The sequence below is a fragment of the Balaenoptera borealis genome (genome assembly GCF_965194805.1).
Source record: "Balaenoptera borealis genome assembly, chromosome: 12".
NCBI lineage: Eukaryota > Metazoa > Chordata > Mammalia > Artiodactyla > Balaenopteridae > Balaenoptera > Balaenoptera borealis.
In genome coordinates this window covers 75999397-76023808 of record NC_138869.1, presented here as the reverse complement: position 1 = coordinate 76023808, position 24412 = coordinate 75999397, and the positions used below count along the sequence as shown (strand labels likewise).

The window sequence follows — 24412 nt, the reverse complement described above, 5'->3', positions numbered from 1 at the left end:
TCATACAAGCTCAGACTCCTTCCTCCTGAGAGATGAGACCTCCTCCCTGATTAATGCTCATAAGAGAATGGTGCTTTTCTTTAACATATAAAAAATCTAATTCTCTAACAGCTTTCTTAATCACATTTATGCCAGCAGGATCAAGGACCATTTTATTCTGTTTACCTTTAGTGAACAGATTGCTAGAGACAACACCTGTCAACTAACAATTAGGCCACTATGGTGCATTTATACTGACCCTCCTTTCCAATTCATGTCCTTTAATCCCATACCAGTTCCGTAAGAGACTCGGCACAGAAAAGTAGTATGTATTTTTTTTAAATGCCTAGTAGAGCAAATCAACTAGAAAAATTGCCAAGGGGAGCCTGTCACTGTGTCCACACCTTTCTAAGCCTATGTGATTCTTTCCATGCCAGTTCCTTACATATTCCATTTCCAAAGAACCCCAAACTCCTGGACAGTGGCACTACCATGAATTTTACGGTCAGAAAATAATCTATTTCCTTGTGAAGGAAGCAGCTTCCTCAAGCAGTGTCACTTCAGTACCCACTGCCCAGGCTTACTTACACCTTGCCTCTGCCTGCACCTCACTGCCCTCAAATCCCACTGTACTACAGCAACAATGCCTCCCTGGTGCCTGGAAAACCCAGCCGGTGCACTAAAATGCTATGCAACACCAAATGACTTCTTCCCTTAGTACTGCTCAAAAATGGAAATTCCTCAACAATATGCTTCATCCTATACTAACATCAATGAACGGTGGCTACAGTTTCCTTTTTTAATATGAAGCAAACCATCTCTGTTACAATCCATGTTTGGGGCTTGTTCCTGTCTCTCGAGTGTGAAATATAAATCATGTTTTTATGATTTTTGTAAATCTTGACTTTTTACACCTTGTTTTTGTAAGCCGAAGTTTCTTATTAAAAGAATAAAATGGCTGTCTTTGTGTACAGTCTTTATTTGTTAAAATACCATTAGAATATTCCTCAGGACAAGAGCAAAGATCATCCCCTGCAGAAACTTTGGAACTATGTACAGAACTTTACAGAACACAGGACAACACTTTAGCTGAACCCTACCTGCTGACCAGAGAAGGGTGTTCTGAGTGGACTCAGCAAAGAAAAGGAAATCAAGCAGGGAAGGAAAGGTGTCCATCTGAATCAAACTTCAGCCGCCATCAGGGCAAGTCTTGTGACGGTCACAGATCGGAGGCTGTGTTTTTGGAAGGTTCAAGTACAGCACAGGGGTTCCATGTGTCTACAATCAGACAACAGGTGGCATTAGAAATGTAAAATTACTAGAGGGAAATTGGTAAGAGACTCAAATCCCTTGGAAGATCTGGAGACACATCTAACTAGGAATAGCCAAGGGTTTTACATCAAGTCTCTTATCTATTACTTTGTGAATTGCTGATATAAATTATTTCTTCTCCCAGTCTCTAGGACTCCTAAAACAGGCAGAACGTGGTTAATGCTTACCTTTACGGCTACACCCCAGGCTGAGGTGCCATTAGGTCAATGTCACTCAAATTCCTGGCCAGCCAAACTCCGGCAGCAAAGAGTCCCAAATTGAGGATCAAGTTCCTGGAAAAAAATGCATCCCTTTAATCCTGTGGTCACTGAGTCACGTGTCTTCGGTCAGTGAAAGATGGGCTGGGGGGTGGGGGGAAGCTTCCCATCACCACCCTGGAAACCACCCCCTCCCAAGGCAAAAACACTTTAGAATCGCAAGAGCATCGATCGTTACATAATAGGTTGCGCAAGACCCACATGGTTATTTAAGGTTCGTTTCTACGTCTAATAAGAGTAGGGTCAAATGCAAAACCCAATTAAGTACTCGTCCAGGGCCGAAAAGCCTGTTTACGTGTTGGCGCCTCCTCTCCCCGGGTCTCTGCGGGCAGGGTGAGATTCTCTAGACAAAGCCCGGTGACTGAAAGGAGCGCTTTGGCCGCACGGGAACTCTCCCGGTCAAGGACCTCAGCAAAGCACAGCCAGAGCCACGAAAAGGCCGAGATATTGGCGGTGTAAAAAATCCGGAAGGCCCAGCCTCGGCGAAGAAGGAAACCTGGCAGGTATGTATACGTGCGCGAAGGGCAGGAGAGCGACCAAGCTCCCGTGCCTCGGTTACCTGCGGAAGTCATTCCTATCGGTGGCGAAGCGGTAGACGCCCCGAAGCCAGTCTCCCATGTTGTCTGGAATTTCGGGAGCTTCATTTGCCGAGCCCGCAGCGATCACGCCGGCCCCACTGGAAGCCATAGTAGCACCACAGCGCTCCGCAAGGTCTCTCACCACGCCCCTTGTCGGCGCCAGCAGATCACGCAACTTCCGGTCTTGCACTTCCGCTGGCTACCCGCCGACAGGGGGCGCAGTGGCTTGAGCTCGGTCAGACGCCGGGAGAACTCCCGGGCTGCCAGTCCGCGGCCTTTGCCGGGAGAGGAGCGCCGTCCAGCTCCAACCTCCCCTGGTCAGGTTCCACCTCCGGCTCCCTCCTGGCCTTCGGCTGGCCCACCCTGTCAGTCACAGGTGGTCTCTGAGTGATCACTTCGTTGGCTCAGGAGGAGGATGCTGAGGATGGGGCTGCCCAGCCTGTGGGGGTGGGGTAGGGTCTCACTCAAAAGGGGATGCGTAGCCCTGAGGAATGGGGCTCCCCAAGAGTCTCCATGAAAAGTCATAGAATGTGCGGGCTAAAAGGAAGCACTCCAAATTTGTCATTTCGCCACCTCTCCCAGCCATGGCCCTGATGGCGATCAGTCTAGGATTTTTATAGGGGGAGGAGAGCTTTGCTCTCTCACCTTACAGATCACCTCCCCCGCCACCCTTTTTCCGGGCCGCGCCACTAGCAAATGGTGCAATGCTTCCTGGAGGTGTCGCTGTCCCCAGCTTGGAGATTGCCGGGGGTCTCCCAGGGCCGGGGAAGGCGCTGGCCTAAGAAAAAGCCTTCGGGGTCCGATTCAGAGGAAGAGGAGCAGGTGGCGCAGGAAGCGTCCTCCTTGGGATCAAGGGGAGTCTCTGGGCAGCCCTGCTCTTGCCCTTTGGGTGTCTCCGCCTGGTCCCCAGCTCTACACTCCTGCTCCGGGCTGGATCCAAGCGTCCCCCTCTGGGTTTCCAGACTGGAGCTGGCGGCAGTAGAGAGAATGGCTGCCCGGGAGATGATCGCGGCATTCCGCGGGGCGCGGTGCCCGTCTTCAATTCCGCCGAGCTCCGCCTCCCCTGTTCCGGGCCGGGTCAGAAACGCCAATCTCAGAGCCGCGAGTCTCCCTCTCCCAGACCCGGGCGGGACGGCCGCCAGAAGCCAGTCCCAGTCGGGGCCCAGCCTCCCGCCCCGCCCCCGGGCCTTGCGCGCCGCCGCGGTGAGTCCTCTCCCGGCTCCCCGCCCCTCCCCGCCTCCGCCCAGCAGAGGGCGGCCGCGGACCCAGCCCAGGAGCGAGTCCCGCGCCGCAGCCTCAACCGCGGCGCGGGGTGGGTTCTGGAGGCCCTCGGAGCGCTCCGGCCAGGGACGCGCGGTGAGAGCTGCGGGCCCCGAGGCTCGGGTCTGGGGGTGCGGTGGGGGGGACGGGGGCGCTGCTGGAGGGGCGGGACGGCGTGGGACCGGGACGAGGGTCCCAGCCCGGGAGAACCCCTCCTCAGCCCAGCCCAAGCCGCTGCCCCCTTCCCCTTTGATCTACACCTTCCTCTCTTACCCGGGGACGCCCTGCCTTCCACTGTCGGGGCCGGACTCGAGCCGGCATCCGAATAGCGTCTCTCAAAGCAGCTGGGGCAGCAGGGGCCGCCGCCCGGCAGGGCATAACGTCCCCCGCCCAAGGGCCCGGCGCAGTCCTGGCAGCAGAAGTGGTTCTCGTGCCAGCGCCGTCCCTCGGCCTCGGTGCAGCGGCGGGAGAAGATCAGCTGGGAGAGGGAGAGGGGAACGGCTCATTCATTCATTCACTCATTCATTCATCCAGTAACCACGCCTTATACCCAGTTGACGCTAAAGCACGTCTACAGACATTCCCATTTGATCTACTCAACCACTCTCGGATGCGGGGAGGGCTGATTGGCTTAGCCAGGATCTCCCAGCTAGCAGGTGGCACAGCCTGAAGAAGTGCGACCTGGGTCTCCTGGACGCCCAACCCAGGGTTCCGTGCAGCCTCTTGTGCGGACATTGAGGGAGTTCCTCGCAGGAGCAGGCCCAGCACTGGGCACCCGACGTACTGAGATGAACGTCTGTCTAAGAGTTCCCGCTCTGGAGAAATTCTCTCAGTCCAAGAAAATTTGGGAGACTCTGCTTGCGGTGAGGGAGGGCACAAAGGCAACGAGTCCCAGGTGCCCAGAGCTCAAGTCAGAGCAAAGGGAATACAAAGTTCCCAGGCTGGTTCCTAGTTCTCTGTTCCCCACTCCGTGGTACTGGGAGAGGTGTCCCGTTGCATCTGCCGCGTTGGACCCTGGGCAGACCCCCTCCAGCCCCTCCCCTCGAGGCTGTACCTGGTCACAAGCCGGGCAGCGCGGCCGCAGCAGCTCTGCGTGATGACGGCCGCAGTAGAGACGCCCATCGTGGTAGAAGTAGATGAGGTTTATCAGGGCCTGGCCACAGGCCTGGCAGGCAAAGCAAGCCCGGTGCCAGCAGCGCTGCTCTCCTGCCCGAGCTGCGAACACTCCGTACTCCCCTGGCCTCAGCTGCTCCCTGCACTGCGGGGTGCGGGTGCTGGGCTGGTCAGAGGCCACACCACCCTCCTACCTTCTCTCCTGGCTCTTCCATCCCAACCCCAACCTAACTGTTCTCCCCATATTCTGGCAAGCCCACCTCCACTGCAGGCTCCACGAAGAACCCCTAAATTTGGTTTCCCTTTTTCCTAAACTTTGCCAAACTGTCAATCCCCAAACCCCTTTTCCCCCTCCAGAGTCCCAGAAGCCAGCCCCTTCTGAAGAAGTGAGAGGGCAAAGAGGAGGAAGGGGAATATTGGGGGGAGGGTGCTACATACCTTTTCACAGGTGCATTCTTCAAGCTTGGGAGGTACTAGGCGGGCCACCCCCTGTCCCAGGGCCTCCCGCCTCCGCTGGGCACAGAAGAGCCGCAGCTCAGCCAGCTCCTCCTCCCCAAGGGCCAGGCAGTAGCGCTCCTGCAGAAACAGATGTCCACTGTGACCGGGAGAGCCCCAGCAGGCAAGGTTGAAGTTTGACTGGAAAGGGGAGGTTTAGCTGCTGGGTCAAAGGAAGGTTGTGAAACCTCAGGGAGGTGCAGGAGATAACAGCACAGAAGGGCACTGAGGAGAGGGAAAGAGGGAAAAGAACTGGCATAAGTCCACCTCCGTCTCACTGCCCCCACCCCAAGAATGGTGATTGCTCAGGTCCTGACAGCCCTACAGCACTTAGCCCATCTCCATATATTTAGATCCTGGCTCCCAATGAGCTGTAGCTTAATATCACTTCCCACTGTATTTTCCCTATTTATTCCCTATTCTCCTGCCTCGCCTCCCCAGCTGAACTGTAAGCCTTTAGACTGGGCACACATAGGCCCTCAATAAATACTTAACCACCATACTCTCTACATTTGTACATTCCATTATCAGTGTCAAAAGCTGGTCATGTCCATTTTCTCATTTGCTCTTCAACTAAGCATTGTGGTGGGCAGAGCAGATGTTACTGCACCCATTATGTAGTTGTGAAAGCTCAGGCTGGGGGTGGGGGATGACTTCCCCCAATGAGTGGCAAAGCTAGGCCTTAAATGCACGTCCCCTGCCTTTTGGACCAAACTTCTTCCCACGGTAAGTAAAGAAAGGGAGGCAAGAGAGAGGAAAGCTGGGGAGAGGGAGACCCACATCGCTGTCCTGCGGAGGGAGCTGCTGCAGGAGGGTCCGGAGTCCAGGCCAGCTGGGGGCTTGGTTGGTGTCCAGGCCAGGGTTCCCCAAGCTCAGGACTTCAGGATCCTGAGGAAACGCAGCAAAAGGAGAGAAGCAGAGCTCGGCTTTTCCTTCCTTCCCCTTCTTTCCTTCCCTCTTCATTGCCACCTCTTCGCCAATCTGGAACAACATCCAAGCACCCCCCTCCATTTGGAGGATCCTCCTTCAAGATCACAAAGACAGCTGATCCACTCCCATGTTTGTGGTCTGACTGAGGCAGGTTAGGGGGTGCACACTCCAAAACAGCTTCCTTCTTATGCTTGAAATCACCCCTTTCACGCCTTAGGGCCAAAGTCCCTAGGTTCTGCTTTGACAACACAGACCCCCTAGGAGAGTATTCATGTATTCATGTGGATAAGTTTAAAGAAGTTGAACCCCTGTGTCCTGAGAGGGCTGTAGGGACAGGGATTCCTGCAAAGAGAAAGGGCTGCAAGAAGTTGGGCACAAAGGCTAACTACCTCCCACTTGGTGGAAATGGGAAGAGGCCCAAAGGATGGAGGGGATGTTGGTCTCAGAGGGAAGGGCAGGACCCCTACCACCTGAGCAGAGGTTTCCTCAGGGTCCTCCTCTGGCCCGTGACCTGGGTTGCTGTCTGAGTTGACTGGTGGATTTGGCTCCGGAGGGGTCAGCCTCTCCCCTTGGTGGGGCCAGCCAGAGTTCAGCAGTGACATTGGTGGCAAAGTCTGCACAGAAAACAACAAGACGCCTCCCATTTATTGGGCCACGACAGTGTGCTAGGCAGGCTAAATGCTTTATGGGTGTTATCTCCTTCAGTCCTCCCAACAGCTATGTGAATCAGGTGGTATTCTTATCACCATTTTACAGATGGCCCAACTGAGGCTTGCAAAGCGTACATGGTCTGCCCAAGGTCACACAGCTAGTAAATAGCAGAGCCTGATCTTGAGGCCAAACCTTTCACCTCCAGAGTTTCTGAAGCTCAAACTCTGGGGTCTCCCAAGATTGAGATGGAGGAAACAGGAGGCCCATAGTGGAAGGAGAGGGCATTTTGCCTTTCTGGTGAGCCTTTGGGTAGACTGGCCCCTTGTTCCCCACCTCCCCAGCCATAGCTCCCACCACTTCTCACTGTGCACTCAGCACCCAGTGAGCCTACTTCCTCACCTCTCTCTGCTTTTCCCGCTGTAGGCTTGGGCTGGGTGAAAGGACCACTTCACCGGGAGGCCCTTCTCAGCCTATCCAGCTCATACCAGCTGTCCTTTCCCCGAGCTCCAGAAATAAGTACAGTGGGTGCCACAAGATTTAGCACCTAATGTTTCTCTTTGCTCCCTGTGTCTCTCTCAGCTCCCCATCTGGTCTATCAGCTCCTCCAGGACAGACGAAATCCTGTGCTTCTATCTTCTATAATTCAAAGTGCATCTCTTCAGCCCTCCTCTGGGCAAGCCCTGGTATGGCCACAGTATCTTGGGGATAGGAGGTGACTACTGAAGTAGAAAAGGGATGGCCCCTGCCCTCAAGGAGCTCATGGTCTACTGGGTAAGGCACAGATGAAACCAGGCAGGATGGGGCCAGGGTTCTGGGCAGATATACACAGCACCCTAGGAAGAAAAAAAAAAACAGAGGAAACTTTTCTAGAATGTTTACCCTGTGCCAGGGACTTTTCCAGCATGTTACATAATATAGTCCATCCTCACAACAATCCTGTGAGGTAGTTTCTATTATCCCATTTTACGGTTGAAACAAACTGAGGTTAAACTTGCCTGAGGTCACGTTAGAAGGCTAAGGGAAGCTTTAGAGGAGGAGGTTGCGTTTGAGAGCTGGGTTGTATTCTAACGGCAGCTGGGCACAGGAGGGCACCACCAAATCCCTGGCCTCTATAAGACCCAGCTTTGGGGCTGGGGACAGGGTTTGGACTGTGACAATTATAGTGCTTTCCAGCCCGGAGCCCCCGCCCTGTGCCACCCTTCCCTGCTTCCTGGCTCCACACCCATCTGCTTCCTTCCTGCTCTGTCCCTCAGATCAGGTTTCCTGTGGAAGGCAGCCAGGATGGGCTGTTCACACCCAGGGCCAGGAGTAGCCATGTCCCCTGGGGCTCCAGGCAACAAGGGATGCTTGGGGGAGGGGGTGGGCATCGAAGCGGGGTATCGGGCCCCAGAGGAAACTTGCACCCTCTCTTCCAGATTAGTTCTAGTTTGCATGAAATCATCCCACACAGGAACAACACTCAGAAATCAGTCTTCACCCCTCACCCTTCATCCCCCCAGGGCGGCATAACTCCACGTCCACTTAGCACTGGACCCCACTTACGTGCTGGATTCCTTCCAGAATTCCCCTCCCCCCTTACAAAAGGGACAAGACTGAACCCCCTCCCCGCCCCCGCGCAGGTGTAACCAGTCTCAGGAGTTCCACCTTCCCAACCCACCCCTGCCCTGAAGTGCAGAGTCTAGGGATTGGGAAGTGGCGGGGGAGGAGGAGGGTGTAAGGGATGGAAGGTTTCCCGGGACAGTGAGAGGAAGAAGGGGAAGAGAAGTGTCTGGTCCCGCCAAGTGCCCTCTCGACAGATCCCCAAAGTTTTTTCTTGGGCATGCGGGGCCCACCTCCGAAGTGGGACGCGGTGTGGTTCCCGAGTCAGCTGGGGTTCCCAGTCTGGCTGCTGGGAGTTTAGGGGAAGGGACGGGACTCCGCCGGGGTCTCACCCTCGCTGCGCGCTGTTGTCCGGGCAGTTCTGGACAGACCCTGCCGTCGGGCCCTTCACCCAGCTCCCACCCTCAGGCCTCGACACCCGCCTCTGCCCGCCCCGGGAGCGCGCCTTCCGCTCCCACGCCCCACGCGGGCCCTGCCAGCCCCTCCGGGGCTGGTAGAGCCGGACGGGGGGAGGGGCCTAGAGCTGCCGACTGAAGGAAAGCATTTGAGGGATCTCGGGTGGAAAGTGTGCAGGCTCCACTGCCCCCGTGCCCATGGGCTTAGCACTGGGACCGCGTCCCGGCGGGCGCAGAGCAGACCATCGGGAGCCATCGTTATGCCGGGTCCTCAAGCACTCGCGGAACAGAACGCCTTTCAGAGCCTGCAGGTCCCCCCAGACCTTCCTTCTGGTCTCCTAGCCCCGCCCCTCTCTGTGTGTCCCCACCCCACCTAATTCCCTCCCCCTTGTCCCCAGGCCCTTCCTGCGGTCCCTCGTCCTGCCCTTCTCCCTTCCATCCCTTCAGGCTCCTCCCCCAATCTTTCGTGTTTCTCCCCCGCCCCGCCAGCCGCTCGGATCCTTTTTCTGATCCTGGGAGTGGAAACCTTTGGTTCTACCTCTGGTCCCCCTCAGCCCCGCCCCTAGCCCCGCCCCCGCCCCCGCCCCAGGCTCCGCCCCGCCCCCGCCGGGCTCTCTCAGTCGCTGGCCCTGAGCGCCCTCTGGCGTCTGCGCATGCTCCCTGCTCCCTACTGCAAAGTCCTCCAAAGGGACCTTCTAGGCTGCGCGCCGGTCGCCCCCGATCGGGTCTGCCTGCCCGCAGCGTCTCGTTGGTGCTACCGGTGACCTCTGACCCCGCCGCCACGGGGAGGGGAGGCCTTAGCTCCGGGCGGGTGGCGGCTGCTGAAGCGGGACCCGGGACCGGGGCCCGGCGCCGCCCGGGCCGCGGGGCGATGTGAGTCGGGGCGCGGCGGGGCGGGGGCGAGGCGGCTCCACCGAGGCCGCACCGCGCCGCGCCGCAGTCTCCACTCCCTCCCAAGGAAGCCCCGGGCGGGCGGTCGGTGGAAACCCGGGGCTGGGGGCGGGGATCCAGGGACAACGCGCGGCCCTGACCTCCCCTATTCCTTCCCGGTATCTAGAAATTCGCCTGTCAACCCTGTTACCTAAATCTGTCTCTAAGCCCCCAGAACCACCCCACCCCCACCCCCGGACACACCTTCATGTGTCCTGGAGCCCTCAGAACCCCTCACTCCTGCAAATTCCCCTGATACGCTCACAGAGCACCATTCTCTCCTGGATGCCCCCAGATGCATCCACCGCCCTGAAATTCCTCTGAGTCTTCATGTCCCCCATTCTCCTTGCACCGTGCTCAAATCCAAAAAATTTGTCCACATTTCCCTGATCCCTCTCATACGTTTTGAGTCCCTGTAACCTCAAACTCCCACCCCCAATCTACACCTGTCTCAGACCAGCGACCCCTCCTCCTGTCCCACCCGATGTAACCCCCCTCGTTGGGCTGTCATGATATGTCCTGGTATCTTAAAGAGAAGTGAAGGGGACAGGAAAAGGTGCAGCGCCCTACCCCATCTTGCACCCTGTAGTTCTTGGCTTCACCCCCAGACTCCCTGTTGGTGGCTCAAGCCCCAATATTTACCCAGCTGTCTGCCTTTAGGCTGTGCATACCTTCCTCATCCTGCTGCCCCCTTCCAGAGAGTAAGCCAGACCAAGAGGGTAGGCGTCCTTTTACCTGAGAAGTGTCCAAGGATGCAGAGCACCAGGGGCCCTGGGAAATGACATTGTTTTTCCAGAGCAGGAGGGTGGGATTTCAAGGATCTCCAGGGTACCGGCTTGTCGACTTGTCCACCTAGGGCTCAGATTACTGAAATTTTGATTGATTGTTAGCATTTATGTTAACTTTTAGGCCTTTCAGAGTTTGGAGAACAGAAAATCTATCAAGCTTCCACATGTGAGATTGAAGGAGCTTGTCCTAGAAGAGGAAAATGTTGATTTTAGCTATGTTTGTCCTACAGACTTACCTCTAGAGGTTATTGAAGCTAGAAGTTCCACAGTTGACAGATGTTTCCCTTCAAAACTAAGGCCTTGGGGTGGGAGTTGGGGGTGGTGATGGAGAATCTACTTGGCAGACTCTCCCAGATACTTAGTAGCAACAAAAAAGACTACTGGTTTCCTGAATCATAAGCCATTGCTCTTTCTAATACATCTTAGTGTCCTTTTGAGAAAGCTCTCTGTAGAGTTCAAGTTCTCAGCAAAGGTAAGGTGGTGATCTTGATATTGGTTGTAACAGGATTCAGATGGGGTCTAGAGGTGACTTAAAATGTCCTGGGCTGCCTCAGACTTCAAAGTCACTGATGCCAGGGGAGTCTGTCCGTCTCAGGGCCTATGGGGCTTAGAATTTGTGGTCCCTTTGCTCTTGCTCTCACTTCCTTCATTGGTGTTTCTATCCCATTAGGGCTGGAATAGATATCCAGGTGGGATGGACTGACGGCAAGTCAGTTTCATTAACAATTGGGGGTGAGAATGGAAGGTTTCCACTAACCTGTGGTCTCTGTCTCCTATGCTAGGTGAGCCCCAGGTGTGTCCCAGGGAGATCCAGGTGACTTCTCTGCAGACTGCTTGCCATGACACCCCACCAAGAACAGGGGGAATAAAGTGGGGATCCTTCCCCATGCCCCTCCCATGGTCAGCTCCCCGATGGCCTGGGTGAGGTGAGAGCTGTGTATAGGAGCCACTTTTCTGGAGTTTTCCAAGTTGGGAGGAGTAGAGGGTGCAAGTCAGGATTGTTCAAGGCTTTACACTTTCAGCGGGAATTCTAGAAAGATACCTAATCCTGCTGATTCATTTCTTGCAGAAAGTTGCAAACCCATAACTTCTGGTTGGAATCGGTCCATGTGTTTGCTTGCTCCCTTAGGTCACTGTAGCCTGGTAGTATCACCTCCATCCTAGGCACAGGCCCAACTGTTGTGGCGTCTAATTCGAGTGCCGTAATCCTTGAGGAAAAAAACAGATACTAAGGCCTCTGTTCTCCCCTTTGGACAAAGGGGAGCAAACCCAGCGTTTATTTTTTTAATGAAGAAATACCAACTCAAGGTTATATAAGTAGTGCTCTGTTTTAAATGTTCAATCTTCTGAGTCTATCTCTTGACCATAATGTAACATCTCATTTGAAGAGAACATCAAAAAGATAAATTTGAGGTGGATGTTGGGATGGTGGTGAGGAAAGAAAAGAGAGGATTTGGATGATGTGGGAGGAGTGAGGTGGAAAAGGAGGAACAAGGAGAAAGGTCCAGGCCAAAGTGTCTGGGACTCCCAACTACAGTTTCTTCACTGAATCTGGAGGAGGGCACTGGGCTGGCACCCAACTCCTGATGCAGATCACTTCATCTGGGTCCCTACTTTTAACCATGCTTTTCCTGCTGCCCAGACTGCCCTTCCCTGTCATTACATCAGTCAGAATCCTACATACTTCTTAAGGTCCAGATCAAATGTTGCCCCTAAGAAGCTCTCTCCATCCCTCCATCAGCATTAATCCTTAACACGTCCTAACTTGAATTAATGTTTATCCAGTGTGTGTCTGGCCCTGGATTGAGAATGTGAACTCCTTGAGGGAGGGACTGTGAGTCTTAGACAGAGTAGGTGATCAAAACGAGGTGGTTCGGCCAGAGTTCCCCAGAGCAGGCCCTTTGGGAGCTGACCTCGATGACCTTCCTGTCCCTTGTGTTTTTCCCTAGGGCGGGCCGGCTGCTCTGACACCATGGGGAGCTGCTGCAGCTGCCTGAACAGAGACAGCGTCCCAGACAACCACCCCAGCAAGTTCAAGGTACCCACAGCCCCCTCCTCTCCCACATTCCCAGCACGGCCTCCTGGGCTCGGCCCGAGCTGTCAAGTTGCTTCAACCTCCCTAGAGAAGGTGAAATGACTGGCTGAGGTTGTGGGCTTCGCAAGCTCAGGACCTCTGAGCAGTGCCAAGGAGAACGGGCTCAGGCCACTGCCTTTTTTGTGGCTCTTGGTATTACTAAGAATGAAGAAATGCTGTAATAAGAGTAGCAAAGATTGTGCTTTCAGAATGTTCACTCCTGTCAGTGTATCTTTGTAACTTTACATTATAACTTTTCGGAGAAAACAACAAAAGTCTGTATTTGTGAATTAACATGTGTCGAGTATTTCAAACAGTGCTTAACACATGTTAAGCACAGTAATAGTGTTTGCTGTTTGCTTTGGGAAGCTGAGGCCTGGCCCAGTGGACCTGGGTGCACCCCCGCCTTGCTCCTTCCACCTCCCTGTAGGGGGCGCCCCCTCCTCACCCCGGCATCTTGAGGCCCAGGTTTCTCTTGCTCACCAGAAGAGGGAGCCCTCAGCAAGGTCCTGCAGTTGGGGAGGTGGTGGAGGCCTTTATATTTGTTCTGCTTGGGTTTGATTCTCCCAGGGTCTTAAGATTTTGAACTTACAACAGAACCTATTCTCCCATTAACATCTGGTCCTTGGATACCAGCCATGGACCATTTAGGGTCATCTAACTTTGCACGTCTAACCATCTGACCTTGGGGGTCGACTAACCACCCCTCCCCTCACTGCCCAAATGACAAAACTAAGACCTAGAGAACTGTAGTGGGTCAGCGGTGCTGCTTCATCCGTGTCCCAGTAATTGTGTGGGATTCCCAGTGGCTCACGGACCTGGACACACTTGTTGGACTCACCCATTAACCCTTCTGTCCCCTGCCCCTGCCAGGTGACGAATGTGGATGATGAGGGGGTGGAGCTGGGCTCCGGAGTGATGGAGCTGACGCAGAGCGAGCTGGTGCTGCACCTGCATCGGCGCGAGGCTGTCCGCTGGCCTTACCTCTGCCTGCGGCGCTATGGCTATGACTCCAACCTCTTCTCTTTTGAGAGTGGCCGCCGGTGTCAGACTGGCCAGGGTGAGTACCAGCCCCTGCCTCACGCTGGGATGGGGGCTTGTGTGCCTGGGACAGGTATTGGGGCTGGAAGTCGTAGCTTGAGGGACAGTGGGGAAGTCTGTCCACTTGGCAGGTGTTGCCCAGAGAAGGGAAGGGTTGTGGCCAAGAGCACACAGAACTAAGTGGACTCCTAGGCCAGTGCTTTTTCTCTTCGATCATTGCAACTCCAGCCTGGGTGGCTCTGTGAGGTCATTTGTTGCACAGCCCACGGGAAGGAGCTAGTGCTCCCAGGCCTGGGAAAGCAAGCAATTCCTCCTCCCTCTCTTACTCTAGTTTCAGGGTCCCTCTTGCCCCCTAAGTAGGAACAAACTGAGCCCCAAGTCATATACCCTGGTTCCTGTGTATAATGAAAGGTCAGGCAAGAGCTCTGGCTGCCTTGGGGCTGTGTGGCATGGGAATGATAGATTTGGGGAGGTCCGTGGTATACAGAGTAACCCTCGCGAGGTTAATCTTTGTCTCCTGTCACCTGTGGGTGGTGGAGTGTGAGGTATTCTGCCTTCTTCCCCTTTCTCCCTGCAGCCAGAGGTCAGGGAGGGGTGGGTTGTTGCATGAAGTCAAGGCTGGGGCCAGCCATGGCTCTTTGAAGGGGTGGCATGGTCTGGGCCTTCTTTGAGGACACAGGCCTAAGCTCTGCTAGAAGGAATCCCACAAGGGATTGTGTTCAATGCAGTGCGGAGGTGTGACTGCAGGGATGGAATGAGCAAGCTCCTCTGATGAGGCCACCAACACAACAGTGTGTCTCTGAGGTTGTACTGGCTGGGGGAGCCCGCCCCTCTGTGCACCTTACCTTTGGAACTCATGAGGCAGAAGCAGTTAACGCTGGCTGAGCAGAGAGAGGGGAGGAAGGGGCCTCTCTGCTCCCGGTGGTGATTAATCCACACTGGAGATCCCAGAGGAGCTCCCTAGGCCCCAACACAGGGTTCTTCTAAAACTCCAGGCTTTCCCAGCCTTTTCGAAGCTCTTGACATATCTTGGAATGAGCTATAATAAATAGAATAGAATGAGGAAAGAATAGCCCTATTTCTTCCCCTCCTTTCTATCCTTCTCATCCCATTCCTGCAGACCTCATACCCCAACCTAGTTTGTCTTTGTTTGGAACATGCACACGTACATCCCAAGTGGCTTCCCCTGAGTCCTGGGTCCCACTGTTACACAGGGGGAGTGCAGAATCCCAGGCTGGCCCAACACCCCAGGAGCATCTTTGGATCCCCTGAGTCATGTGTGCTCAGCCCAGTCCTGCTGTGCCAGGACCGTGAGTTGCTGCCTTGGAGTTTGAGGGGCTGTAAGGCTGGCTGCATGGAGGAGCCACATGGCTGCCTTGCCGTATCTGTCCTTTAGCTCGTCAGCCCATCCTTCCTTTCTGCACCAGACTTCAAGCTCCATAAGGCCAGGGGCCTATACACAGTAGACAGGCACTCTCTGGCCTGGCACTGGGCTAAGTATGCAGTGAATAAGCAGTGAACAGGACAGACCCTCCCACCCTCAAAGAGCTTAGAGGCTGTTGGGCATAGAGCTGAGGGCTGGTGCCCTGGCGGAGCTCATTTTTCCGGGGAGTAAGGGGTGGCAGGCAGAGGAAGATGGGGGCAGCATGTGAGGTGGAGTGGTCACTCATCTGACACTGTCCCTTCCACTTTGATTTTTTACTTCACTTCCCTTCACCCTGGTGCACACACATCCTTATGAAAAGGATTTAACCTCGGAGGAATGTAGCTGAAGTATTAGATCTTAAGATGGTGGTAATGGATAGAGTGTGTTAGGGTGGGCCGCGGGGGCCTGGGGCCAGCTCCTCCTGTGGCTCTTAGACTTTGGAGGGTGCTGGGGAGAATGCTCAGTGTGAGGGCCTCTCCCACCCCTCAGCAGGCCTGGGACTGGAGGTCAGGGACTTGTCCTGAGCTCTGTGCATCTGTTCAGCCTCTCTAGTCCTTCCCTATAGGACACAGGGTCAGAGGAGCCTCATTTCTTCCTCTCCTTCTTCAGGGATATTTGCATTTAAGTGTTCCCGGGCCGAGGAAATCTTCAATCTCCTCCAGGATCTGATGCAGTGCAACAGCATCAATGTGATGGAAGAACCGGTCATCATCACCCGCAACAGCCACCCGGCTGAGCTCGACCTCCCTCGGGCCCCCCAGCCTCCCAGTGGTGAGGAGAACCCCCACCGCCTCAGCACCCCAGTGCACACGCACATGCACGTACAAGCATAGCCCCAGGAAGCACCAGTCTTGGAGGCATGAGTCAGGCAGGCAGGCGAGGGGATGGCTGGGTGAGCCAGGCTTCCAGGACCGTCATCTATCATCCGACGACTCCTAGGGATGGATAAGTCCTGGCCTGGGCCAGTCAGGTGGCTCAAGTGGAGGCTGGGGAGTCCAGGGTCTTGTACTGATGGATGGTCGGGGAACAGACAGGAAGACATTGGGTTTCCATGGAAACAGCAGTCTGGAGCTGTTTTGCTTCCTTCCTTCTGTCTACTGGATCATACCCATATACCTTTCCTGACGGCTTATGCAGGCATCTCTGCCCACAGCTGTCTGGAGAGGTTCCCACAATTTCTGCTTGTTCATTCACTGAATCACACTGAGCACCTGCTCCGTGTCTGGCACTCCATCGGCTGGCCCGTGGGGGACAGAAGAAATAGGAACACGGTCCTTGATTTCGAGGAGCTTCCCTGGAGCTCAGTGGCAGAGCTGGAATGAGGTGAAGGGTCGGTCCGGTGACAAGGTGTGCCTTAAGTGTTTCAGATAAGGCTGTGATGGGGAAGTGGGGTTCAAGCTGAGCTGTGAGGGAAAGGGCAGGGTTTGGAGAACAGATACAAGGTGAAGATAATGGGGGACTGCCAGTTCAGCGGGGCTGACCCCCTGGGGGCCTTGGGAGTGTCTCCCCTCCACTTGGAGGAGTCCCAGGATGCCACACTCACGGTTGTAGGTAGTTGCCAGGTGGTTTAAGGACCCCCTTGTCTCCTGTGTGCCCAGCTCTAGGCTACACCGTCTCCAGCTTCTCCAATGGCTTCCCTGGCTGCCCGGGAGAGGGTCTGCGATTCTCAGTGCCCCGGCGCCCCTCGACAAGCAGCCTGCGACACCCCTCGCTTGGGGAGGAGTCCACCCATGCCCTCATTGCCCCCGATGAGCAGGTGAGCAAGTGGCTGCCCGGCGTCTTCCTGTGGGTCTGGGTGGGGGTGGGGGACCGGGAAATATGGCACCTCCTCCCAGTGAGGATCATGAGAGGGAAGAAAGTTGATAGAGTCCCTTCCTGTCCCAAGAAAGGGAGGCAGCTTCCCTGGAAGGTTAGGAGGACAAGGAAGAGGAGGAGACTGCAGCTCCTTTTCCCTGTGCTTCTCTTCTCTCCTCTCATCCTGTCCCCTGTTCTCTCCTTCCTCTCTGCCCTCGGACCCTCCTGCCCTTGGACTCTTCCCCCGCAGTCCCACACCTACGTCAACACGCCAGCCAGTGAGGATGAGCACCGCAGGAGCCGGCACTGCCTGCAGCCCCTGCCTGAGGGCCGGGCGCCCCTTGCCCCGCAGGCCTGGGGCCCCGAACAGCGGGACCCACAGGTGTTCCTGCAGCCGGGCCAAGTGAAGTTCGTGTTGGGCCCCACCCCGGCTCGGCGGCACATGACCAAGTGCCAAGGCCTCTGCCCCAGCCTGCATCACCCGCTCCACCACGACAATAACAATGAGGGCCCTTCCGAGTGCCCAGCCCGGCCCAAGTGCACCTACGAGAACGTCAGTGGTGGGCTGCGGCTGGGGGCAGGCTGGAGACTGAGCCCGGAGGAGCCCGGCTGGAATGGCCTCGCCCAGCGCCGGGCCGCGCTGCTGCACTACGAGAACCTGCCCTCCCTGCCCCCCGTGTGGGAGAGCCAGGCCCAGCAGCTGGGGGAGGAGGCTGGGGATGACGGGGACTCGAGGGACGGGCTCACACCCTCTTCCAACGGCTTCCCTGAAGGCGAGGAGGATGAGACCCCACTGCAGAAGCCCACCAGCACCCGGGCTGCCCTCCGCAGCCACGGCAGCTTTCCTGTGCCGCTGACCCGCCACCGAGGCTCCCCGAGGGTCTTCAACTTTGATTTCCGCCGGCCGGGCCCCGAGCCCCCCAGGCAGCTCAACTACATCCAGGTGGAGCTGAAGGGCTGGGGTGGAGACCGCCCCAAGGGGCCCCAGAACCCCTCAGCCCCCCGAGCCCCTGTGCCCACCACGCACCCTGCCCGCAGCTCAGACTCCTATGCTGTGATTGACCTCAAAAAGACCGTGGCCATGTCCAACCTGCAGAGGGCTCTGCCCCGCGACGATGGCACTGCCAGGAAAACCCGGCACAACAGCACCGACCTGCCGCTGTAGGGACGTCCCTCCACCCGCCTGGCAGCCTCCGCCTCCCGCTCCTGTGCTCTGAACCCGCACGCCCGGGGTTGGGGTTGCTTCGCAGAAGGGCCCTGAGGCGGGACCAGACGCTTCCCCGCACTGGCCGGAGTCCCCAAAGGTATCAGCCACTGAGTCTCCCGGTCTGCTCTCCGAGTCGGGGACAGAAGAGGGTGACCAGGTGAGGAGGGAGACGCGACGTAAACTGTGAAGGGCCCCGTGATTGCATTTCGCACCCTCTCGTTATGTCATCTGTCTCGTCTTGTCGTCTGTGTGTTTTTTTGGTTGAAATTTGGAAACATTTTGTACCTGTTGATTTTATTTATCAGTTTATTTTTCTATTTATTGTTTTAAATGTAATTTAACATATTTATTATTAATATAATTATTTTTAAATTCTGACCTGGTGGATGATGTCGAATTCGTAGGGAGTCTTTCCTGGCATGGTGCTGGGGTGGGAGTCGGGGAGGCCTAACAGAGGTAGGGGTTTCACTCTGGGAAATTTGGGGTGATTGTGGTTTTTGTGTTGAGTCATGACCATTTCTTTTTCTCCTCCAAGAAGCTGCGGCCCAGACTGTAAGTTGCCAGGGGTGGCTGCTCTGTCAAAGTAAAGTGACAGGACAGCTAGAGTCCTAGATGCAGACAGGGGATCGGTAAGGAAAGCTACCCTGATGAGATAAAACCCTGACTCTCTGAGGTTGGCAATGTGTGGGGGAAATTTGGGGGGGCGGGGCGCTACACCAGATTCACCTCTGGAATCCCTCACTGAGTCTCCCTTCTGCCACCAGGTGGGTCCCATTGGGTACTTAACTGCTCTCCTGTACCACCTTGGTCCAAAGGTGGACCCTGGATCCTCCTTCGGCACCGTCAACATGGCAAGGTCAAGATTAGAACCTTTAAACAGGACTTTAATAAAAACCCAGGAAGAGCAAAAAACAAAAGGGGAAAAACAGTGTAATATGTAACTAAATAATCTGACTTAAAAAGTAGGACGTTCCCAGAGAAGCACTCCCCGGGAATGGACTCTTTGGGGCCCCTCTGACCTACTGCAGGGGTGGTCCCCTGACAGCCACCACATCTGAACGTCTGCCTGGGAGCCCGCGGTCTGTACAGGGCTGCACACGCCACCCGCCCAGCGCTGGGGTTGCGGAAGCTCCCCTTCCCTGTCCGGAGGCTGCCTCTTCTCTCTTCCTCCTCCCACCAGCCTCCCTGCCTCAAGACTCCCTGTCTCAAACCCCTGAATGGTTAATCTCCAGGAAATCCAGTGTCTGCGATGAGGCACTCAGGGCCCTGGTGAGGAGTGGGAGCAGGGTTTGTCCAAGACTTAGGGACAAGCCTTCTTGTCTCTGGTCACCGTTTGTACCCCAGCTCCCTGCCCTGTGGAGCGAGCAGACCTGTCCTCCACACCAAGGAAACAGGCCAGCGTGGGGCCCACCCAATTCCCTTCTCCTCCTGCTGTCTTACCACTGCCTGGGTCTCAATTCTGGGAGCGCCCTTTCCCCTGGGCGGGGATTAGACCAACCGGCTTCCAGACCTGCCTGACCTTGGGTGTCACTCTGTCCAGGAAATGGGCAAAGAGGAATGGCTACAGAGGATGTGAGAGGCCCTTCACCTGGGGCCCAGTACGGTCCCAGGGTACAGCTGGCACCGCACCCTTCTCTCCTTTATATGCTTTTGATCTCTGGACCAGAGGAATCACCTGCAGCAGGCTGGATTCATGCACTTTTCCCCACACTGCGGTAGGGCAGTACTGTCCTCTCTCTGCAGCTCACCCAGACAGGCAGCTCAATTCTGCTTTCTCCACGTCCTCCCGCGCTACCCCTGCTCCTCCTTTTGGTCTCCACGGTCAGGAGCAACGGACTCTCCAAACAGGATGACCAAGATGGGGGGCAGGCATGGCCATGCCAGGACCAGGCCGAGGGCCCCTGGCTATGCTAGTGTCTCATGGGTGTGCTCAGGACCCTCCTCATTCGTGGACCCTGTCATCGGGGAGTCAGGAGCTTGGCTTCAGTCAAGAGGCCGGGTTCTGCTGCTGACTTGGCTATTATCTCTGCTCTCTTGAGCATTTGGTCACCCCAAATAGGCCTCGGCTTTTGCCCCTGGAAAACACGGAGCTAATTGTGAGAAGTAGCCAATGAGATGATGAACGTGGCACCACTTTAGAAAGCAGACCGACGTGGGCAAGCTGTCTTAACCCAGCTGCTCCCCCGGAAAAAAACCACTGGCCATCACAACTCTTCAGCCCCTGAGACCGACCTCAGGCTCATTGCTGCTCCTTTGCTGAACAACTCAAGGAAGAGCAGTTCCGCCTCACTCTCAGGGGTCCCCAGGTCTTGGTCAGAGCCTGGCGGTTCCCCCAGAGCAAGCTGTAATCGCTTCAGTCTGCATATTTGTGGGGCATTGGGTGGGGGTCCAGGGCATGTCCCAGGAATTGGCTTCCAGCCCAGTGTGGCCGCCAACCTTCCCCGTCCCCTCCCCAGGTCACTGCCTCTGACCACAAGGTCTACTCTAGGAATTTTCCTCTGGTGGAGCGGGTAGGGTATGAGCGGACGGCTTTCCTGGCGGGAAGGGGCGGGTGGGAGTGATGCCCAGGAGGGCGACCGCGGCTCCTGTGTCTGAGCCTGCCCTGCCAACATCAGGGCGTGGTGTGCGGACAGAATCTGTTTCCATCACCATCATCGTCCAGTGATCCCCACCAACATGGTCAATGTTTGCTGACTGCTCAGTTCTCTTAGTTAGAATCAGGCCCTACCCACCCCCTGGGCGGCCCTCAGGAAAGGACAGGAGCCAGCATCCTGTCCAGGAGTGACATTTCAGGTCAGACCAGGAGGGGCCCTCCCGGAGCCCACCCGTGGGTAATAATAGCACTTTACAAGGGTATAAACAGGGGCGGCTTTCCACAGGGCCTTATAGACCGTTTATCTCTTGCGGCTCTCTGGGCTGGATTGTTATCACCACAGTGCAGAGGAGGAAGCAGGTCAAGAGGTGAAGTGACTTGCCTCAGGCCATGAAGTTAATTAGTGGCTTGAGCTGGGGCTGCCTGCCAGTCGTGTGTCTTTCCCAGGCACTTCTCCCAACCTGGTCTGAAGGGGCTTCGTTCCCTCAGGTGGGCTGCGGGGAGAGCGTGTTGGGTGCTGCCCCGGACGGAAGTGGGCCAGGTGTCGGCAAGGGCCACATTCCCCAGTGTTCCCACTCAGGAATCTTTTTGAATTCCAAGCCAGGGCCTTGTCTGGTTGACAGCAAAGTGAACCTGATTTCCCCTAGGGTCGGTCCAATGCCCACCCACGGACCCTGCCCCTCTACCCTTTCGATGCCTTGGAATGGTTCCCATTTTGTAGGCGGGTGTGCCGGAGGGGGCCTGACTTCGCCTGCCCCCGCTGCCTTCTCCTCCAGGCATCTCAGCCCCACAGGAGGCCCTGAGCTCTGGCGGGTTCTCTGACCAATACTTTCAAGGGGAGTCATACAGGCGGAGGAGGGTTTATAATGAGGGACCCCCCCGAGACCCCAGAAAGGCCATGGGAGGCTGAGGCAGGGGTGAGAGGGCCTGTGTGGACCCCTCAGGGCTCTGTATCTACAGAATCACAGAGTCCAGGATGGAATCTTGTAGGTCAGCTAAGCTGGGACCCATACGGGGATCCCTTCAACAGGATTCCTGGAGATGCTTATCAGGTTTCTGCTCACACACTCCCCAGACAGGGAGCTCACGACCTCACAAGTACTCCCTCCACTTGGGTCTTATGATGTCCCTAAAACCGTCCCTCAGTGGGTCCTAATTCTGCTCATGGACCCACATACCGCTTAGTCTCTCTGCCAAGGGAGCTGAACTTTGAAACTTAGCATTACCACTTGCTAACAACTTGACCTCTTCATGCTTCAGTTTCTTCATCTGTGACACAGGGGTAATAACAGTTTCTCTGTCTTGAAATTGTGAGGATCAGGGAATTCCCTGGCGGTCCAGTGGTTAGGACTCCGTGCTTTCACTGCCAAGGGCGTGGGTTCAATCCCTGGTCAGGGAACTAAGATCCCACAAGCCACACGTTGCGGCCAAAAAAAAAAAAAAAAAAAAATTGTGAGGATCAAATAAGAGAATGTCTTCCCAGCATGACCTGCGCTCTAGACGTTATGCTTCTGCCTGAGATAGCACTCACTTCACTGGTCCTTCTTGCTCTTGGGACCTTAGAGCTGGCATGCCACCAGGTCTTTCCACATAAACATCTGCAGCATTCCTCGCCCCCCAGCGGCTACCTGATGTTGGAGTTCTTGGTTTGTTAAGTCAAAGTCTGAACCCTCCATTCATTCAGCTGGCATTTCTTGTTGTTCGTCTGGGTCTGTCCTGGAATCTAGAGGCACCAACCCTCGCGGTGAACCTGGAAGTGACAGGAAGACATAAATGGGGCTGGGAGGGAGTTCTCTGTGGTTGGTGGGTCACAAGGACTCGCTGCGACACGTGGGGTTCTCAGCCTAGCTCTTCTGGAAGCTTCACTCTGCCTGCTAGTGGTTGGTAGGGAGCCTTGCTACCACTTGCCTTGCTCACCAGGTGGACCCCTCTCTTGGCCTCTCTGGGGATGGACAATCCTGCCTCAGGGACCCCGTGGATGCCTGTGGACTGGGGCTGGGGAAGTCAGGCGGGTGGGCTCATCGCTCGTGCTCCAGCTGTGCGCTGTCATTATGCTCATTCTTAAGGGATTATTAATATAATGACCGAGCTAATGAGCAGTGCGGGGGGTGGGGAGGAAGCACCTTAACCCCACCTGGTGCCTGCTAATTAACGGGGGGTCTTTCCTCAGCTGTCTTTTCTCCTTCTGGTCAGCTCTTTTAGCTGGGGAGGCCTGGCCCCTTGGGGGTCCCGTCACCTCCCTCCACCTGCCTCTCCTTTAGCCTGGCACGGTTCCCCTTTGGGTGAGAAGATCCCAGAAAGAGTGTGGCTGGGACAAGACTTGGGAGTGAGGAGATGGGGGACTGGGGACTCTGGCTCTGGGGAAGAGGAATGTAAAAGCAATGAAACCTCTAATCTTGACTGCGTGCTGCCTGGGCTGGGGAGAGCAGGGCAGCTGAGTCTGAGGAGGGCTTGGGGGGGAGATGGGAGCAGCCATGGAAGGAGGGGTAGGGGGCATCGGGCTGGGTGGGGGTGGGGAAGTTTCCAGGTGTTCTTTGAGGCACCTTGCCTCTCTGGCCCAGATGGGCTGGTGCTGGCCAAGATCTTTCCTTTTGAGCTCCTTTCCTCTTGGGATGAAAGGTCCTGGGGAATCTATCAATGTATTGCTATATCAGGGTTGGGGTGGGGGACCCCATGCACGGTCATGCAAGTACAGTGGCCTTGATTTCCCAAGCCACCGTTAGACATAGCAGGTCCAAGTTTCAAAATCTGGGTCATGGGCGCTGAGTCCTGACAAAGCCCCACCTCCCCAGATCTCACTGTCTAGTTGGAGAAGCGAGGCTCACACAAGACAGGATTACAGACCACGTGCCTGTGCCATTTGAAATCTGTGTGACCTCAGACAGATCACTCAGCCTCTCTGAACCTGTTTCCTCATTTATTAAGGGAAACTAATAATACCTACCTCCCAACGTTGTTGTGTGGTAAATAAGAAAATGCACATAAAGCGCTCCGTGGGCGCTTGACACAGAGCCCAAGTTTTGCTCTGCTATGGTTGTCATAGCAACAGTCAGTGATGTGGGGAAGCTGGCCATAGGGGGACCATGAAGGGTGGGGAGGATTTGGGGAAGGAATTGGAAGTGTGGGCCCCAGCAATTAAGCTGGGGGAGTGGGGCTGGGAGGAGAGGAGCGGGTGGGGCGGGAGCTAGATGGTCAGGAAAGGAGGAGGTGGAGGTGACTGCACTTGACAGGCTTTGGAACAGCAGGCTGTGTGTCCACATGTGATTGGAGGGGGCAGCTGTGGGGCTCCGACCAGACCAGGTGTGGGCATTTACCTGTCCACTCACTCAACAGATATTTATTGAGTGCCTGTTATATGCCAGGCATGGAGGTGGGTGGGGACACGGCAGCCATAAGGACAAATAAGGCCCTGCCCTCATGAACTTACATTCTACTAAGGGTGAGACGATTAACCAGCTAATTAATTAAATGAACAAGTTAACTTCAGGGAAGACATAACTTTGAAGAAACTGCAGAAGGGGCAATGTGATTGAGTGGAAGGAATGGGCCACATGTCAGAGAAGACCTCGCTGGGGAGGTGGCAGTGGGGGGGAGGTGGCAGTGGGGCAGAGGCCTGAAGAAGGCTGAGTGAACAGCTAAGGGAAGGAAGATCCAGACAAAGGGAACAGCAAGTACGAAGGCCCTGTGGGGTCGGGAAAAGTGACAGGGTCCAAGGAAGGCTGTGCAGCTGGAGAGGGGTGATGGAGGGGGAAGGATCGGGGGAGGACCTAGGACACGCAGGGTTCTATGGGCGAGGGGAGGTGACTGGATTAGCTGTTGGAGGGTTGGGAGCAGAGACTGACTTGAGGTCTAATAGGATGGCTCTGGCTGCTGTGTGGAGGTGGGAGGAGGGGAGGCATGTAGAAAGGGCAGAAGTGGGGAGACCTATAAGGAGGCTACTGCTGTAATCTAGGGGAGAAATGACAGTGGC

The 24412-nt window shown here is 55.7% G+C and overlaps 3 protein-coding genes across 15 annotated transcripts; 1 reads left to right on the top strand and 2 right to left on the bottom strand.

The window, feature by feature from the left end:
* Positions 1-938: 938 nt before the first annotated feature.
* On the bottom strand, positions 939-2390 carry TOMM6 (translocase of outer mitochondrial membrane 6). Its single transcript, XM_082346009.1, has 3 exons — positions 2128-2390; positions 1479-1583; positions 939-1257 (listed from the first exon to the last, which is right to left on the bottom strand). Exons 1-2 carry the CDS (start codon positions 2253-2255, stop codon positions 1487-1489), a joined length of 225 nt encoding a protein of 74 aa, XP_082202135.1. The 5' UTR covers positions 2256-2390; the 3' UTR covers positions 939-1257; positions 1479-1486.
* A 199-nt stretch (positions 2391-2589) lies between these two features.
* Positions 2590-8916, bottom strand: PRICKLE4 (prickle planar cell polarity protein 4). 9 transcript variants are annotated; one of them, XM_082345975.1, is made up of 8 exons: positions 8428-8916; positions 6995-7428; positions 6412-6558; positions 5795-5902; positions 4958-5095; positions 4461-4664; positions 3680-3884; positions 2590-3209 (listed from the first exon to the last, which is right to left on the bottom strand). In XM_082345975.1, exons 3-8 carry the CDS (start codon positions 6544-6546, stop codon positions 2836-2838), a joined length of 1164 nt encoding a protein of 387 aa, XP_082202101.1. In that variant the 5' UTR covers positions 6547-6558; positions 6995-7428; positions 8428-8916; the 3' UTR covers positions 2590-2835. The 9 variants fall into 9 exon arrangements, with proteins under 9 accessions (XP_082202101.1, XP_082202102.1, XP_082202103.1 ...); XM_082345976.1 differs by having other exon boundaries at positions 8527-8916; XM_082345977.1 differs by lacking the exon at positions 8428-8916 and adding an exon at positions 7591-8171.
* Positions 3208-24030, top strand: FRS3 (fibroblast growth factor receptor substrate 3). 5 transcript variants are annotated; one of them, XM_082345967.1, is made up of 7 exons: positions 3401-3502; positions 11090-11233; positions 12257-12345; positions 13255-13441; positions 15458-15619; positions 16447-16604; positions 16893-24030. In XM_082345967.1, the coding sequence occupies exons 3-7, from the start codon at positions 12280-12282 to the stop codon at positions 17805-17807; spliced, it is 1488 nt and encodes a 495-aa protein (XP_082202093.1). In that variant the 5' UTR covers positions 3401-3502; positions 11090-11233; positions 12257-12279; the 3' UTR covers positions 17808-24030. The 5 variants fall into 5 exon arrangements, with proteins under 5 accessions (XP_082202096.1, XP_082202093.1, XP_082202094.1 ...); XM_082345968.1 differs by lacking the exon at positions 3401-3502 and adding an exon at positions 9254-9462 and having other exon boundaries at positions 11090-11228; XM_082345966.1 differs by lacking the exon at positions 3401-3502 and adding an exon at positions 9255-9462.
* The last annotated feature ends 382 nt before the right edge of the window (positions 24031-24412 follow it).

Bases quoted from the DNA above. Each gene is read 5' to 3' on its own strand.
- TOMM6 (XM_082346009.1), bottom strand. From the start codon at position 2,255: ATGGCTTCCAGTGGGGCCGGCGTGATCGCTGCGGGCTCGGCAAATGAA. The intron at 1,584-2,127 runs GTAACCGAGGCA...ATTTTTTTCCAG, and splicing joins GATAGGAATGACTTCCGCAG to GAACTTGATCCTCAATTTGG.
- PRICKLE4 (XM_082345974.1), bottom strand. From the start codon at position 6,588: ATGGGAGGCGTCTTGTTGTTTTCTGTGCAGACTTTGCCACCAATGTCA. The intron at 3,885-4,460 runs GTACAGCCTCGA...TCCCTCTCCCAG, and splicing joins GCTGCCCGGCTTGTGACCAG to CTGATCTTCTCCCGCCGCTG. The intron at 3,210-3,679 runs GTAAGAGAGGAA...GGCCCGGAACAG, and splicing joins GGAAGGCAGGGCGTCCCCGG to GGGAGGCGGAGCTCGGCGGA.
- FRS3 (XM_082345970.1), top strand. From the start codon at position 12,280: ATGGGGAGCTGCTGCAGCTGCCTGAACAGAGACAGCGTCCCAGACAAC. The intron at 13,442-15,457 runs GTGAGTACCAGC...CTCCTTCTTCAG, and splicing joins CCGGTGTCAGACTGGCCAGG to GGATATTTGCATTTAAGTGT. The intron at 15,620-16,446 runs GTGAGGAGAACC...CTGTGTGCCCAG, and splicing joins GGCCCCCCAGCCTCCCAGTG to CTCTAGGCTACACCGTCTCC.